Source organism: Pteronotus mesoamericanus, unplaced genomic scaffold (assembly GCF_021234165.1).
Source record: "Pteronotus mesoamericanus isolate MK-2021 breed Mesoamerican mustached bat unplaced genomic scaffold, CSHL_Meso_final contig_269, whole genome shotgun sequence".
Lineage (NCBI taxonomy): Eukaryota > Metazoa > Chordata > Mammalia > Chiroptera > Mormoopidae > Pteronotus > Pteronotus mesoamericanus.
In genome coordinates this window covers 4,576,741-4,592,179 of record NW_026555114.1, presented here as the reverse complement: position 1 = coordinate 4,592,179, position 15,439 = coordinate 4,576,741, and the positions used below count along the sequence as shown (strand labels likewise).

The 15,439-nt window shown below is 34.7% G+C and overlaps 1 protein-coding gene across 1 annotated transcript in view; it reads right to left on the bottom strand.

Annotated features, from left to right (window-relative positions):
• TANC2 (tetratricopeptide repeat, ankyrin repeat and coiled-coil containing 2) overlaps positions 1-15,439 on the bottom strand; it is a 288,620-nt gene that overhangs the window by 117,118 nt on the left and 156,063 nt on the right. The window contains exons 6-7 of the mRNA XM_054574907.1: positions 8,626-8,774; positions 522-708 (exon numbers count right to left, since the gene is read on the bottom strand). Of these exons, the coding sequence (XP_054430882.1) occupies positions 522-708; positions 8,626-8,774 (336 nt within the window). The remainder of the gene's footprint in view (positions 1-521; positions 709-8,625; positions 8,775-15,439) is intronic.

The window sequence follows — 15,439 nt, the reverse complement described above, 5'->3', positions numbered from 1 at the left end:
ATCACTGTTGTGCTATCTTTATAAACCAAATCTGTTATTACATAGTTCACTTGTTTTTCAGAAATGAAGACCAGAGTATTCTTTGCCCCTTTTCACTAGAAAAAGATTCTTCATTTCTCAAAAATTCACACATCTCCATTTGGTTGACTCCTGTTAATAAGTATACAATAGGCAGCAAGTGTAAGAACTGAGAACCTCCATGAATGCTACCAGCCCAGTAAGAGAGGAACTTTTTCTGAACCACTTCTGTTGGTAGAGATGTGAATCTATAGGAAGCAGAAAAAAACTTTTACTATCTACTTCTTCATTTATCAGGTAATATCTTTAAGTGAGTAGTTAAGCAGGGAGAGAGATAGCTTTCATTTTATTTACCTTTTTTCTTCCTCTATCATCATTAAAAAGAAACATTGTATACACATTTTCTCAACAATTCAAAAGCAGATTTTTTTGAAAACTGTAAGCTTGTGTTTAATTATTAAAAAAAAAAAAAGACAAAATAATTAACACAAAAACCAACTCACCAATGATGCCACTATCTCTGCTTTCGAGGGTGGAGGTTGGACTAGTGACAGCCCCATAGCTGCAGTCCTTGGCTGTTGCATTCGTACTGACTGGTGGGAGGGTGGAGCAGGGGCTACTGGCTGGTGGAGAGGCAGTGCTGCTAGTCAAGGTAGAACAGGGACTTATCCGCTGGGTGATTGTTGAGGTCTGAAAAATTGAAATGAAAATAAGTAAGATAAGCTAATCAGCTGTTAAAGTAGAATATATCTTATGGTAAAACATAATTTTTGATGAGAAAAAAGTAAACTCTACACACAGCTTTTACATTTATTAGGTTCTATTTGTTTCTGTTTTCCAGGATAAGAGATTCTGTGTTCTACAATTATGTGAAGTTAAATTTAAAAGGAACAGAGATTGTGGCCAGTTTTTCTGCCTAGGAAATTTCCAGTGACAAGTATTCTTTATCATTGCCATGAATTAATGAAAAAATATTTTAAATCAGCACAAGTTGATCTAGCTGTTTCCAATCAATACAACTTCCAAAGGCTTAGAACTCTGTCTTGTTAATAATTTTCTTTGAATAATAAGAAAAAATGTCTCCAGCTGAGGAAAAATAAGGTTCTTAATGTAAATAAGTGTGTGTGTGTGTGTGTGTGTTTGTATGTGTGTTTTGATATGCAGGTGGCAATCCACAGACAAATACATGAATGCAGAGAAAATGCCTTATTTTAAAAGTTAAAAAAAATAGATCAAAAATATTAATTTAATACAGAACTAAATTTCTCTGTAGAAACTGATTACAGACTAAGACCACTTTGTACCCTGAGTAATTCTTACACCTGAAGTTGTTACCTCATTTTCAAACTTTATATGAGAAGGAATAATCACCAAAAATATTGCTGATAATATATTCTGGTTTCCTGAATTTAATGACAATCACTTTTCTTTACCCTCTTTCTACTCAAATAAATTACTGGCATAATGAATATAAGAATATATTTTCAAACACTAAAGAAATTCTATCCTTTTCAAAATGATACGTGATCAGTGACAAAATTACATGAAGAACTGATAATAAATGTGACATCTTTAATTCTTAAATTTAAAAAAAGCCTTTCAACTTCTTTAGTTTTTCTTCACATTCTCTCTATTAAAATCGAAGATTTACATTGAATATTTGATTGGAAAATATGTTGATCACTAGATATGAGAATATTAAGGCTCCCTGACTCATCCTAAAATGATTTCTAGATGCAATCATCTGTGTTGAATCCAGGTTTTTATTTTATTATTATTTTCTTTTTTTAGAGAGGGGAAGGGAGGGAGAGAAACATCAATGTGAAAGAAACATTACTAGGTTGCCTCTCGTACGTGCCCTGACCTAAGCACATGATCTGAATGGAAAATGAACCTGTGCCCTTTCAGTTTACGGGACGACACTTCACCCCACTGAGCCACACTGGCCAGGGCTTGATTTTAATTTAAGTGCTATAAGAAGATCATAAAAGATACATTCAACTCAACCAAGCACAAATGACATTCTCAGAACCTTGCAACCAAGTAAATCTTTTCAACTGTATCAATAATATTAGGAACTGATTTTTCTTAAAACAAGCTGTCAAATCTATGTCATTTCTTTTCTACTATGTAATTTTTCTCCTGAGTAGGAACGACTTTCAGTTTCTTTATAATCTCCTCTATTTTTATAAAATATTGACTGAGCAATGATTTTTAACTGGGCATGTGGTAGAATGACCTGAGGAATGACAAGCAAGTATGGTCCCCTACAAAACTGACAGATACTGAGCCTTGGCCCACTGCCTACTAAATTAGAACCCTCCTTAGTTAGAATATGGCATGGCAATTTCTAACTTCCTCATTCTCAGTTTAAGAAACATGTGGGTAGATGAAATGAATTGTATACTAGGGTCTTTCACACTAGTTATATTATCTATAGTAATCACACATTGAAAAAATTTCATTATGGTATGAATTTATTACTTTTATAGCGACTCACTTCTGTTTTTAGACAAGATTCACAATCTGTTCTTGAGAAAATAAACTGAATAATATGCATAATATAGCCAACTGAGAGGTTAAGCCCAAATAACACATTATTTTTACTACAAGTTATTTTCTGCAAAATAAAGCAGATATCACAAAATGTTATTTTTTTCTGTTTATAAAATTTATTGTAAAATATTACATGCAATACATAAAATATATGTGTAATTTAAAGAATAACAACAATATAATGAATATCCAGGAATCCACCGCTTGGTTTAAGAACTAAAGAACTGCTGGGAAGTTAGAACTCTCAAATTTGATCCTCAAATGCACCCCTTTCCTTACCTTTTTTCAAAAAATTTATTTATTTATTTATTTATTTACTTATTTATTTATTCAAATTCTTGAAAAACTTTAAAAGCAAAGCTTAAAGATCAAGCTGTTTAGAAAGCAGAAAATTATTCATGTCTTATAAATTAAAAAACAGGCCTTATATTTATTTCAGGAGGCTAGTTAATGAAATATAGAAAATTCTTCTAGTCAAAGACAGACAACATTATCTAGTTTCCATGCTGTAGTCTAAAATGGACATCTAATTAAGCAACCCCATTTCCAAAACCTTTCAGTTGTTTTCCCATTGTCCTTAATGTTCTCCAGGAGGATCCAAAACTCCCAATCTGGTCTTTTAGAGGTTATATAAATATACAAGGTAAGAGCCTAATGATAGAATACATAAGGTACATCCTAACACCTCAGAAATGGTGAACAGAATATTACTTTCAACACTCAGTCTCTTGCAGGAAAATGACATGCTCACTTGCCTGTGCTGGATGCTGTCACTACTAGTGCTATTCTGAGGATACCATTACTCTTTATAAAGAGTCTTTCTAAACAAAGCCATCTATCTTTTTTTCTTTTCTAATGAAATGATTGGGGTGACACTGATCAATAAAATTTATAGGTTTCAGTTGTACAATTCTATAATACCTCATCTGTATAGTGTATTGTGTGTTCACCATCCCAATTCAAGTTTCGTTCCATCACCATTTTTACACCCTTTACCCTTTTCTACTTTCCTCATCCCCTCCTTCCCTCTGGTAATCACCATATAGAGTCTATGGGGTTTTGTTTTGTTTTTTCTTTTTTACCTAATCCCTTCACCTTTTTCACCCAGTTCAGCAAGCCCCCCTCTCCTCTGACAACTGTCAGCATGTCCTCTATCTATGAGTCTGTTTCTACTGATATTTTGTTAGTTTATTTTGTTCATTAGATTCCACATAGGAGTGAAATTGTACAGTGACTGTCTTTCTCTGACTGGCTTACTTCATTAGCATCATGCTCTCCAGATCCATCCACCCTGTTGCAAATGATAAGATTTCCTTCTTTTTTTTTTTTTAAAGTGCCGAGGAGTATTCCATTGTATAAATAAACCACAGCATTTTTATCTACTTATCTACTGATGGACATTTGGGCTGCTTCCCAATCTTGGCTATTGTAAATAACGCTGCAATGAACACAGGGGTGCATATATTCTTCCAAATTAGTATTTTGGGTTTCTTTGGATAAATTGGCAGAAATGGAACTACTGGATCATAAGATAGTTCCATTTTTAATTTTTTGAGAGAACTGCATACTTCTCTCCACAGTGGTTACACCAATCTGCATTCCCACCAATAGCGCATGAGGGTTCCCTTTTCTCCATAACCTTGCCAACACTTGTTTGTTGATATATTGATGATAGCCATTCTGGAACGTGTGAGGTAATATCTCTGTGGGGTTTTAATTTGGATTTTTCTGATGATTAGTGCTGTTGAGCATCTTTTCATATTTCTGTTGTCCATCTGTATGTTCTCTTTGGTCAACTGTTGATTCAGATCCTTTGACCATTTTTAAATTGGATTGTTCATTTTTCTGGTGTTGAATTTTACAAATTCTTTATAAAGTTTGGATATTAACAAATATGTTCTCCCATTCAGTGGGCTGTCTTTTCATTTTGTTGATGGTTTCCTTTGCTTTGCAAAAACTTTTTACTTTAATGTAGTCCCATTTGTTTATTTTTTTCTTGTTTCCCCTCCCCAAAGATATATATCAGAATAAAATATTGTTAAGAGAATGTCAGAGATTTTATTGCCTTTGTTTTCTTCTAGGATTTTTATAGTTTCAAGGCTAACATTTAAGTCTTTAATCCATTTTTAGTTAATTATTGCGTATGATGTAAGAAGGTGGTCTAGTTTCTTTTTTTTGCACGTATCTGTCCAACTTTTCTAGCATTATTTATTGAATAGACTATCTTTACCCCACTGTATGTTTTTTGCCTCCTTTGTCAAATATTAATTGACCATAAGAGTGTGGGTTTATTTCTGGGTTCTATGCTCTGTTTCGTTGATCTCTATGTCTGTTTTTATGCCAGTACCATGCTGGTTTGATTACTATGCCCTTGCAGTATAGTTTGATATCAGCGTAATCCTGCCAACTCTGTTCTTCTTTCTCAAGACTGCTGTGGCTATTCAGGTTCTTTTGTGGTTCCATATAAATTTTTGGAATATTTGTTCTAGTTCTGTGAAATATGCCATTGGTATCTTGATGGTAATTTCATTGTATATACTGATTGCTTTGGGTAGAATGGACATTCTAATAATGTTAATTTTTCCTATCTATGAACATAGGATATGCGTCCCCTTCCCTTATTTCTATCCTCTTCAGTGTCTTCTAATTCTCCAAATTCAGGTCTTTTACATCCTTGGTTAAATTTATTCCTAGGTTGGTTTTTTTTTTTCTTTTTTTGAAGCCACTGTGAATGGGATTGTTTTCTTAATTTCACTTTCTAATAGTTCATTATTGGTGTATAAAAATGCTACTGATTTCTGGATATTTTGTAACCTGTTATTTTACTGAATTAATTTATCAGTTTTAGTAGTTTTTTGGTGTAATCTTTAGGGTTTTTTAATATAAGTCTTATATCATCTGCAAATAATCACAATTTTAGTTTTCCTTTCCAGTTTGGATGCCTTTTATTTCTTCTTGTCTGATTGTTTGGCTAGGACTTCCCGTACTATGTTGAATTAAGAGTGGTAAAAGAGGATATCCCTGTCTTGGTCCCAATCTGAAGGGAAACGTTCCTAGTTTTTGCCCATTGAGTTGGATGTTGGCTGTGGGTTTGTGATATATGGCCTTTATTATGTTGAGGCATGTTCCCTCTATTCCCACTTTGCTGAGAGTCTTTATCATAAGTGGGTCCTGGATTTTATCAAATACTTTTTCTGCATCTACTGATATGACCATGTGATTTTTAAAATTTTGATTATTATGTGGTGTATGTTTTTTGATATGCAGATATTATAACAACCTTGCATCCTAGGAATAAATCCCACTTGATCATAGTGTATGATCTTTTTACTATATTGCTGGATCCAGTTTGCTAACGTTTGGTTGAAGACTTTAGCATCTATGTTCCTCAGGAATACTGGCTTATAATTTTCTTTCTTTGTAGTATCTTTATAGTTTTGGAATTGCGATAATGCTGGCCTTGTAAAATGAGCTTAGTAGTCTTCCATTCTCTTCAAGTTTTTGAAAAGTTTGAGAAAGACAGATGTTACTTCTTCTTTGAATGTTTGGAACAATTTACCTGTGAGGCAATCCAATCCAGGACCTTTGTTTGCTGGAAGTTTTTAAAGTACTGCTTCGAATTCACTAACTGTAATCTGTCTATTCAGATTTTCTGATTCTTCCTGATTTAGTTTTAGAAGATTGTATGTTTCCAGGAATTTATCCATTTCATCCAGATTGTCCAATTTGTTGGCATGTAGTTGTTCATAATAATTTCTTACAATCCTTTATATTTCTCTGGTGTAAGTTGTTACTTCTCCTCTTTTATTTCTGATTTTATTTATTGGGGTCCTCTCTCTTTTCTTGATGAGTCTGGTAAAAGGTCTGCCAATCTTGTTAATCTTTTTAAAGAACCAGTTTTTGGTTTCATTTTCTTTTGTATTGTTTTCTTCCCCACTCTACTTCATTTATTTCTGCTCTGATCTTTACTATTTCCTTTCCTCTACTCACTTTGGACTTTATTGTTTTTTTCCCAAGTTCCTTTAAGTTAAATTGTTCATTTGAAATTTTTCTTGTTTCTTGAGACAAACCTGCAATACTATGAATTTCCCTCTTAAGACTGGTTTTGCTGTGTCTCATAGATTTTGGGTTGTGTTCTCATTTTCATTTGTTTCAAGGTATCTTTTTATTTCTTCCTTAATCTCATTGTTAACCCATTCATTGTTTAGTAACATGTTATTTTGCTTCCATGTGTTTGTGTATTTTTCAGTTTTTTTCTTGTGATTGATTTCTCGTTTCATACGGTTATGGTCAGAGAAGATGGATAAGAGGATTTCAATCTTTTTAAACTTACTGAGACTTGTTTTGTGTGCTAACAAGTGGTTTATCCTAGAAAATGTCTCAAGTCCACTTGAATGTACATTCTGCTCCTTTGGGATGAAATGCTCTGAAGATATCAATTAAATCTATTTGATCTAGTGTGTCTATTAAGGTCACCGTTTCCTTGTTGATTTTCTGTCTGAGAGATCTATCCATTCATATCAATGAGGTGTTAAAATCCCCTACTATGACTGTATTACCGTCAATCTCTCCTTTTATATCCATCATGATTTGCTTTCCATATTTAGATGCTTCTATGTTACAAGGGTTATATCCTCTTGTTGGATTGCTCCCTTTACCATTATGTAGTGTCCTTCTTTGTATATTACCATAGTCTTTGTTTTAAAGCCTATTTTGTCAGATATAAGTATTGCTACCTCAACTTTTTTCCCTTTCCATTTGCATAAAATATGAACAATCTTTGTTAGTATGCTGTTTAGCTCAGAAGAAAGTCACCAAATGAACATGACCTCCTAGTTGTTAGTAATCTTATTAAGAATAGAACTTCTGATGATCAAATTAGCCACTCTCTTCTGTGGTTCTAAGGTAGTTTTATGGTATACTATATTCTAAGTAGGCTATCATTTATCTTTGTTAGTAGTATTTTACATTTGTTTGAGGCTTTACAGTTTAAGATATTTTAATATATTATTTAATTTATTCCTTTATCAACCAAATATGAGACATAATACTATTCTTTTAATTTAAGAAATGTGAAAATGAAAGTATGAAAGTTATGAAGTAATTTCCCCCAAATCACACAGTTCCTGCATGCATTTATATACTAATTATATTGTGGATTATTTTATATCTTTTATTCATATGATATTTTACAGATTACAAAGTGTTTTTACATTCATGATTTAACTTTATCCTCAAAGCAATCCTATCAGGTGTTATTATATCATTTAAAAAAAATTCTCCCCTGAGAATATGTTTACTGATTCAGACAGAGAAGAAGGGACATGGGTGGGGATGACGGGTAGGGAGAAAGAGAAAGAGAAAGTGAGAATGAGAGAGAAAGAAACATCAATGTGAGGAAGAAACATCGACCAGTTGCGTCCTGTATGCATCCTGACCAGGGACTGAACCTAAAACCTAGCTATGTGCTCTGACCAGGATTGAACTTGCAGCCTTTCAGTGTGTGGGACAATGCTCCAACCAACCAAGCCACTTGGCCAGGGTTCAGGTGTTATTATTTCATATTATACCGGAACAGTATGGTATACCTGTTAAGGACACAGGTTACAAAAGCAGACTGACTGAATTTAAATATTATTTAACCACTTTCTGGCAGTATTTCTATTTTTTTAATACCTAAAAATTGGAATATAAATGGACCCAAACATATTGGGTTATAAGGAAGCTTAAACATATATGTTTATTTTGCTTGTTGGCTTATTTACTCATTTACTTTCTTATTCATTCAATAAATGAATCAAAATCTGAAAGTGGCTTTTTAAAGCTTAGAATGAAACTAAAAGATGTTTCATAAACTGAAGAAATACAGTGATGATGGAAAATTAAGTTATATCTTTAGGCCTCAAAAGGTATTCAGCAATTGGGATTGTTCTTCTCAACACATACACACACAGATACACACACACACACACACCCTGTGACATTTTTCCTTTCCTGGTATAATAGGTTGATTCATCTTATGTTTCACAGAATTGGTGACAAGCAGTTTACCTGATTTTCATCCTGTACTTCCATGTTGTATTGATCACCTGGCTGAACTTCTGTGACTTTCTCTCCAAGTAGGAAACCCAGACGAGTCATGAGTGTGTTTGCTGCCTCATCTACAGATGGAGGGGGACCAAGTTCCTGTTCAGCATCACCTAAAACAGGAAGACATTGAAACATGAATCTTTCAAAATAAAATGACCCATTTCTGTAACTATTATTACATTTAGTTTGATCATTTCCTTTGTTTTCATATTCTAAATCCAAAATAACAGGGTCCCAATCTAGAACCTGATTTTCCCAATATTTATATATTATAATTTATATATAATCTACTCATATTATCTTCTATTTATTTACTTGAAATCAGTTTGAGGAAATGTTTTGGTAATTTACTGAATAGAAAAAGTTGCCCATTTCTTTGGCAGTTAGCCTTCCAATACAGTCCCTTGTCTTGGGATCTAGTTCCTGGCCAAAATCATCACCTTTGTTTAGTTTTTTTTTTCTCCTACGGTTTGTGTAAAAATTATTTTTTTTATTTTGAAATCAGTTTAGACTTACAAAAAAGTTTCAGGAATAATACAAAGAATTTTTATTTCCTTAAACATCTGAAAATACTGACATGATGTCCCATTATCCCCCAGATAATATGTATTTCCTATAAACAAGGACATTCTCTTACATAACCATAGTACCAGCACCGAAATCAGGAAACTAACATATTATTATGATCTTGTGCACAGATCCCATTTAAATTTTCACATTTGTCCCAGTAATGTCCGTTCTAGCTGGAAGATCCAACAATTCAGGATTATGCAATGAATTTAGTTCTCTATTTTCTTTTATTTCTTTTCATTTGGAATAGTTTTCAGTTTTTTTTTTTAACTTTCATAAGCTTGACACTTTTGAGGATTATAGGCCAGTTGTTTTGCACAATGCCCCTCAATTTGAAATTATCTATGTTACCTAATAATTTGATTCAGGTTATGCATTTTTGGCAGGAATATCACAAAAGTATTGCTGCATTAACTTCCATTACTTGGTTATGGTAGTGTTTGCCAGATTTCTCTATTCTAAAATTACACTTTTTCTCTTTGTAATGAATAAGCTTTCTGTAGGAGGATACTTTGATACTAAGTCTATATCCCCTTCTTCAACAAACTTTTCAATTAAAGCTTGAAAAGTTTAAAGTTTATCACAAATAAAGATTTTTGTGATAAAATATACATTATAAATTTGCCAATTTAACAATTTTTAGGTGCAAAATTCAGTGGTATGCACAATATTGTACAACCATCGCCACTGTCCATTTCTAGAACTTTTTAATCTTCCCCCAAAGAAACTGTACCCATTAAATAATAAGTGTCCACTTCCCCTCTTACTATTCCCTAGTAACCTCTACTCTACTTTCTGTCTCTGTGGATTTGGCTCTTCTAGGTATCTCATATAAGTGAAATCATACAATATTAGTCCTCTTTATGTCTAACTAATATCATTTTGCATAATGTTTTCAAGGTTAATGTTGTAGCATGTATCCAAATTTCACTTTTTATGATTGAATAATATTCCATTATGTATATATAATATACTTAGTTTACCCATTCATTTGATGTTGGACACTTGGGTTGTTTCTACCTATCAAATCCTATTAATAATGATAGTATAAACATTGTTGTGCAAGTATCAGTTTGAATCTCTCTTTAACAAACTTTTACCCACTATTTTTAGCATCCATTAATATTTCTTGGTTGAATTAATTATCATCATGCTTGCCAAAAAGTGTTTTTTCTAAATCAGTTACTCTTTTTGTAATGTAGTTTTTTCCCCATCCATCCTTCCTTCCTTCCATCCATCCATCCGTCCATCCACCCAAACTTAAAGATCCCTATTTATTCAATGTGTTATAATCTGCTACTATCATTTATTTTGTTGCTTACATCACCACAGATTTGGCCAGGGTAAGCTCTTCAATTTGGCTCCCACAACCTTTTGACATATCCCTGTCATTTCCTGAGCACTTCTTTGCTTTCTGGCATAAAGTGTTTTAGGCTCATCTTGTACTTTCCCTGCCCTAGTCCTGGAATGAGTCCTTCTCCCAAGAAGCCTGGTTCATTTTAGTGGAGAAAGATATTTAGATTATCAGGTATGCTCACTGCTACTAGGATGGATTGTCCTCCAGGTCCACTCAGTGGACTGAGTTAGGCAGTATATTCACACACATACACTCATATATGTATACACATACAAACATACACACATATTCATTTCAATTTGTAAATCCATTTACAAACACCCCCCCCCCCCCGCCAAATTCACAGTGATGCTCTAATTCCAATTCAATACCATCCAGTTAATTATAGTTTTTCTCCTTTCCAAAGTTGTAACTCTGTCCTACAATAGTGAAAATTCTGGTTCTCATTATCCTTAGTTACTTAATCTATTCCCCCAACATGTAACAAATTCCACTGTTGCTCACTGCCACCCTGCCTACAGATGCTCTACTCATCTTGGTTGGGTTCCTACTTCATGCCAGAGAGGCCTGAGTTACTACTTCTCTCACAGTCAGAATTATTTTTTTCAAAATTGGATATATAGTTAACATACCTCTATCCCTTAAACTGTACAATTCAGTATCTTTTAGTATATTTGTATGATTATGCAACCATTATCACTCTCTAGAATATTTTCTTCATTCCAAAAAGAAACCCCTCTCAGGTTCATTTTTGCCCTGAAATTTAGGCCCCTAAAATTCCTGATCTATGGCATTCACTTTAAGCCTCTGTTTCAGACTGCTACATTCTATTCATAAAATTAGTTTTTAAGGTTCCCTTTCTGATATTTAAGCTACTTTTCAATGGTTACCAACTATAGGAATTACTCTTTTTCAAACCTTTTTACTGAGGGCTGCTGAACAAAGTCAGTATAAGGTTTTTCCTTTGATTAACCATCAAGATAAATGATTTACCCAAACTAAATACCTGTTTATATTAATTTGATTCATTGTCAACATTTTTTCAGTTTTTTTCCCTAACATTCAGATGCATTTAGTCTAACCTTATAACAATTCACAGTTAACAGATTCTACAGGACATTACAAAAATCTTTTTTCTTTTTTTGAGTCAGTTATGTCTTTTCATCTTAGCAAGCATTAGCTATAGTGTCATAGTTTGATGCCAAAATACAGTAGCTTCTTCATTTTTAGGACATTCAGTTTACACATGAAATTGTTACCATTGGTGTTTAACTAAATATTGAGAAGGGAAGAAAGGGAACTACACATTGAGCTTAATAAATTGGGAAGCAGAAGTATGCTTGCTCCACCAGGACAGTGCAGCTTCCCACTCCAGGGATTATGGCATTACTCTTCCAAGGGGATTAACATTCTTCCTTTCCCTTCTCTGGTACCTGATTGTTGGGGGGCACAAGGGAAAGGTGCTGGACCAAAGAGGCCTGTCAGTCTAAATAGGGGCATGAATCCATCCAAAGCCTGTGAGAACGTTTGGGAATTTGATTGGTTCTTTTGAAAAGGCACCTGGTCCTTCCCAAATCCAATCTCATATAATCCCAGGAGAATAAAGAAGCTCTCCCTTGCCCACTCGGGGATGTACCTGTCCTATTCATTTGTGAGCACACGTGAAATTGTGCGTACAGCAGCTACTGGGGCCTGAAGCAGGCGGCATGGGCTCCAAAAGGGGAGAAGTGCGCACGCTCTCTCTCTCTTCCCTCATCCTCTCTCTCTCCTCCTTCTCCTTCTTGCTCTCCTCCCTCTGCCTCTCTCCCTCTTTCCTCCCTCTGCCTCTCTCCTTCTTTCCTCCCTCTCCCTCTCTCCCTCTTTCCTCCCTCTCCCCCTCCCTCGTATCCAGTAACCTGCTCACCCCTTGCGGTTGTGCATTCTCTTTCCATAGCCATGTGGCCTTGGCAGCCATGTAGACTTCACCACCCAAGCAGCTGAGAACAAACTAAGGTACCTGAATGGATACTGAGACTGCTTAGCAGCCACCTGCAGGCTCCAAAGAACTAAGCTTTATTATGAAGCAAAAACTTGGTCATTGGCTTTTGCTTTGGCCTTGCTGAGGACACAGTTGGACTTTTTCCACGGTGGGACACAGGGAGATGAGACATTGGAAACCCAGGGGTGCAGCTGCTATTTCCACATGAATAAACCATGCCACACCACAATCTCCCATGCACGGATCCTTGAAATGCTTTCCTTGTGATCCCATGGAAAAGCCTAATTCCCACTGACAACAAAACCATTCCAAATGGCAAGACATTGAGATTTACATTGGTATTACTCAGTTTAACATTAATATTAATTTCTCTACTACAGCGAAAAGGTGGGGGTCAAAGGAAGGCACTGCATGTATATTTTTGTATACCATTATTGAATTCAAGTGTCCATCTGTGGAAAAATCTATATAGAACTCTCATGGAATTTATGTCAGAGTAGAAAAACAGGCTCTATTTTCCCTTCCCTACTACTTCTCCAAGAGGCAACAAAAATAGATTTTTCTGCCACAGAACAGAGAGAATTGGTACGGTTATTTTTATAGTACAAAATTTGGATTTATATAGATTTTCTCCCAAGTATAATTTTAAAAGCTTCTTGTTTCTTGATAAAATAAAAAAGTAACCACTATATTCAAATTCATGCATTATCCTTTCCTTTTCTATAAACTAGGTAAGCTTTTCCAAATTCTTCTCAGCATTGATTCCTGTTTTCTGAATATTCTAGGGTTCCATTTCATTTTTTTCTAGACAGTTATTCTGATAATTACCAACTATTTCCTATTTACATGTTAATAGTAGGTGCTATGAAAATATAATGTGGAGGAATTAGAGTCATTGCCTTTGAAAATTTATAATCTATGTGGAAAATAAGACATACTACGTGATTCATTTATTTAACATAGTGCTTATTATATATGTCACTAAACACTTCACAAATATTAACTTACTTAATCTTTGTAACAGCTATATGAAGTAGCTATTATTACTTCATTTTATAATGAGAAAACTGAGACACAGAGAAATAAAGTTACCTACTCAAAGTCACACAACCAGTAAATGGTTGTAACCCAGGCTCCCCTACTCCAGGATCCATGCTCCCAACTAATATGGTATACTGCCTCCCTCACTGGAAAATAATATTACAATTAGTGATTATGTTTAGATAAAACTTATTAACAGGCACATTACTTATTAACAGGCACATTACTTATACTACTTATTGCGATATAATAAGAATTACATATTTGGTCTTTGTTCCCAATTCCTGGAACATATCTCCTAAGCTCTTAGAATTTCCATGAGTGATAGAGGTGAGAGAAGTATCTTTTGTTTTTCATAATAAACCCCTTTCAGCCATACCTTAGGTTATATTAATGTGAATACTCTCAGTGGGCTGCTAGGGAGCTTCAGGATAAAGGTTGGTTGCCAGAGGACCCAAACATGTGATTAGAGGGTTAGAACTTGTTGTTCTGTCACATGACCCACAGGGAGGAGGGTAGGCTGAAGATTTTAGTTAATCACCAATGACCACTGATTTAATCAGTCATGCCTGCATAATTGCACTTCTATGAAGACAAACTTTGGGTCTGGAGAGCTTGGGTTGACAAACACATCCTACAGAGAGGATTATATACCCAAACTCCACAGGGACAGAGCTCCTGTGCTTGGGATGCTTCCTGACCACCCACTATATACCTATCTACTTGACTCTAGTTTTTCACCATGTTACTGGGCATCACTCCCTAATTTCTCTCTACCCACAGTATTTGCTCAAACTCTCAAAATTCCTCTTAAATTCTTATACCAATATTTTACCTATCTTTCTGTCTCATCCATGACCATCCAGGTAATGTGAAGAGGCTATAATCATAACCAAGCATGCCCAATTAAGTTATGTCTCTAAACAAAGATAGTACTTCCCTTAAGTGTAATTCTACTGTGCCTTCTTTAATAATGATCAATTTGGAGTATGATGAACAAAACAAGATGGCTGGCAGGTTATTAAAAAATAATCACTGTGTCCTGGCCAGTGTGGCTCAGTTGGTTGGAGCATTGTCCCATAAACAGAAAGGTTGTAGGTTTGATTCCCAGTCAGGGAATATGCGTAGGTTGTGGGTTCAGTCACTGGTCAGGGAGCTCATACGAGAGGCAACTGATCAATGTTTCTCTCTCACATTGATGTTTCTCTCCCCCCTCCTTCCTTCACCTCTCTCTAAAATCAATAAGCATGTCCTCAGGTGAGGATAAAAAGAAATCACTGTGATATATCATACAGGATGAATCATATAGCATCCACACACTATACTTATTAAAACTACTTAAATTTACAGCTCTTGGTTTCATTTTGGCTATTTGGGAGCAGTGTGTTTATGCTTTAGGCTTTGTTCCCAGGATAGTCAGTGAATGAGAAATATAACATCATAAAAACTAAAGGATTGTAAAACTTACTTGGAAATGTCCAGGAATAGTAAAAAAAAAAAAAAAGAAGAAGAGGAGGAGGAGGAGGAAGAGGAGGAGGAAGAGGAGGAGGAGGGTGGCAACGACGACGACGACTGCTATTACTTAACATCAAGGTTCAATACAGGGTCAAGATGACAATGTACATAAATGCAGTACTTGCATCCTCCCATAACCACATCGAAATTACAACTATGCTACAGAACAACCATCATTCAGAACTGCCTGAAATTTATCTGAAATCTACTGTGTATTAATCAATACACTAAGCACTATATATAGAGTGGTAAGCATAAGAGAGAATATATATTAAATTGTCCAGATGGGTGTTTTTTGATATTTTAGTGTTATT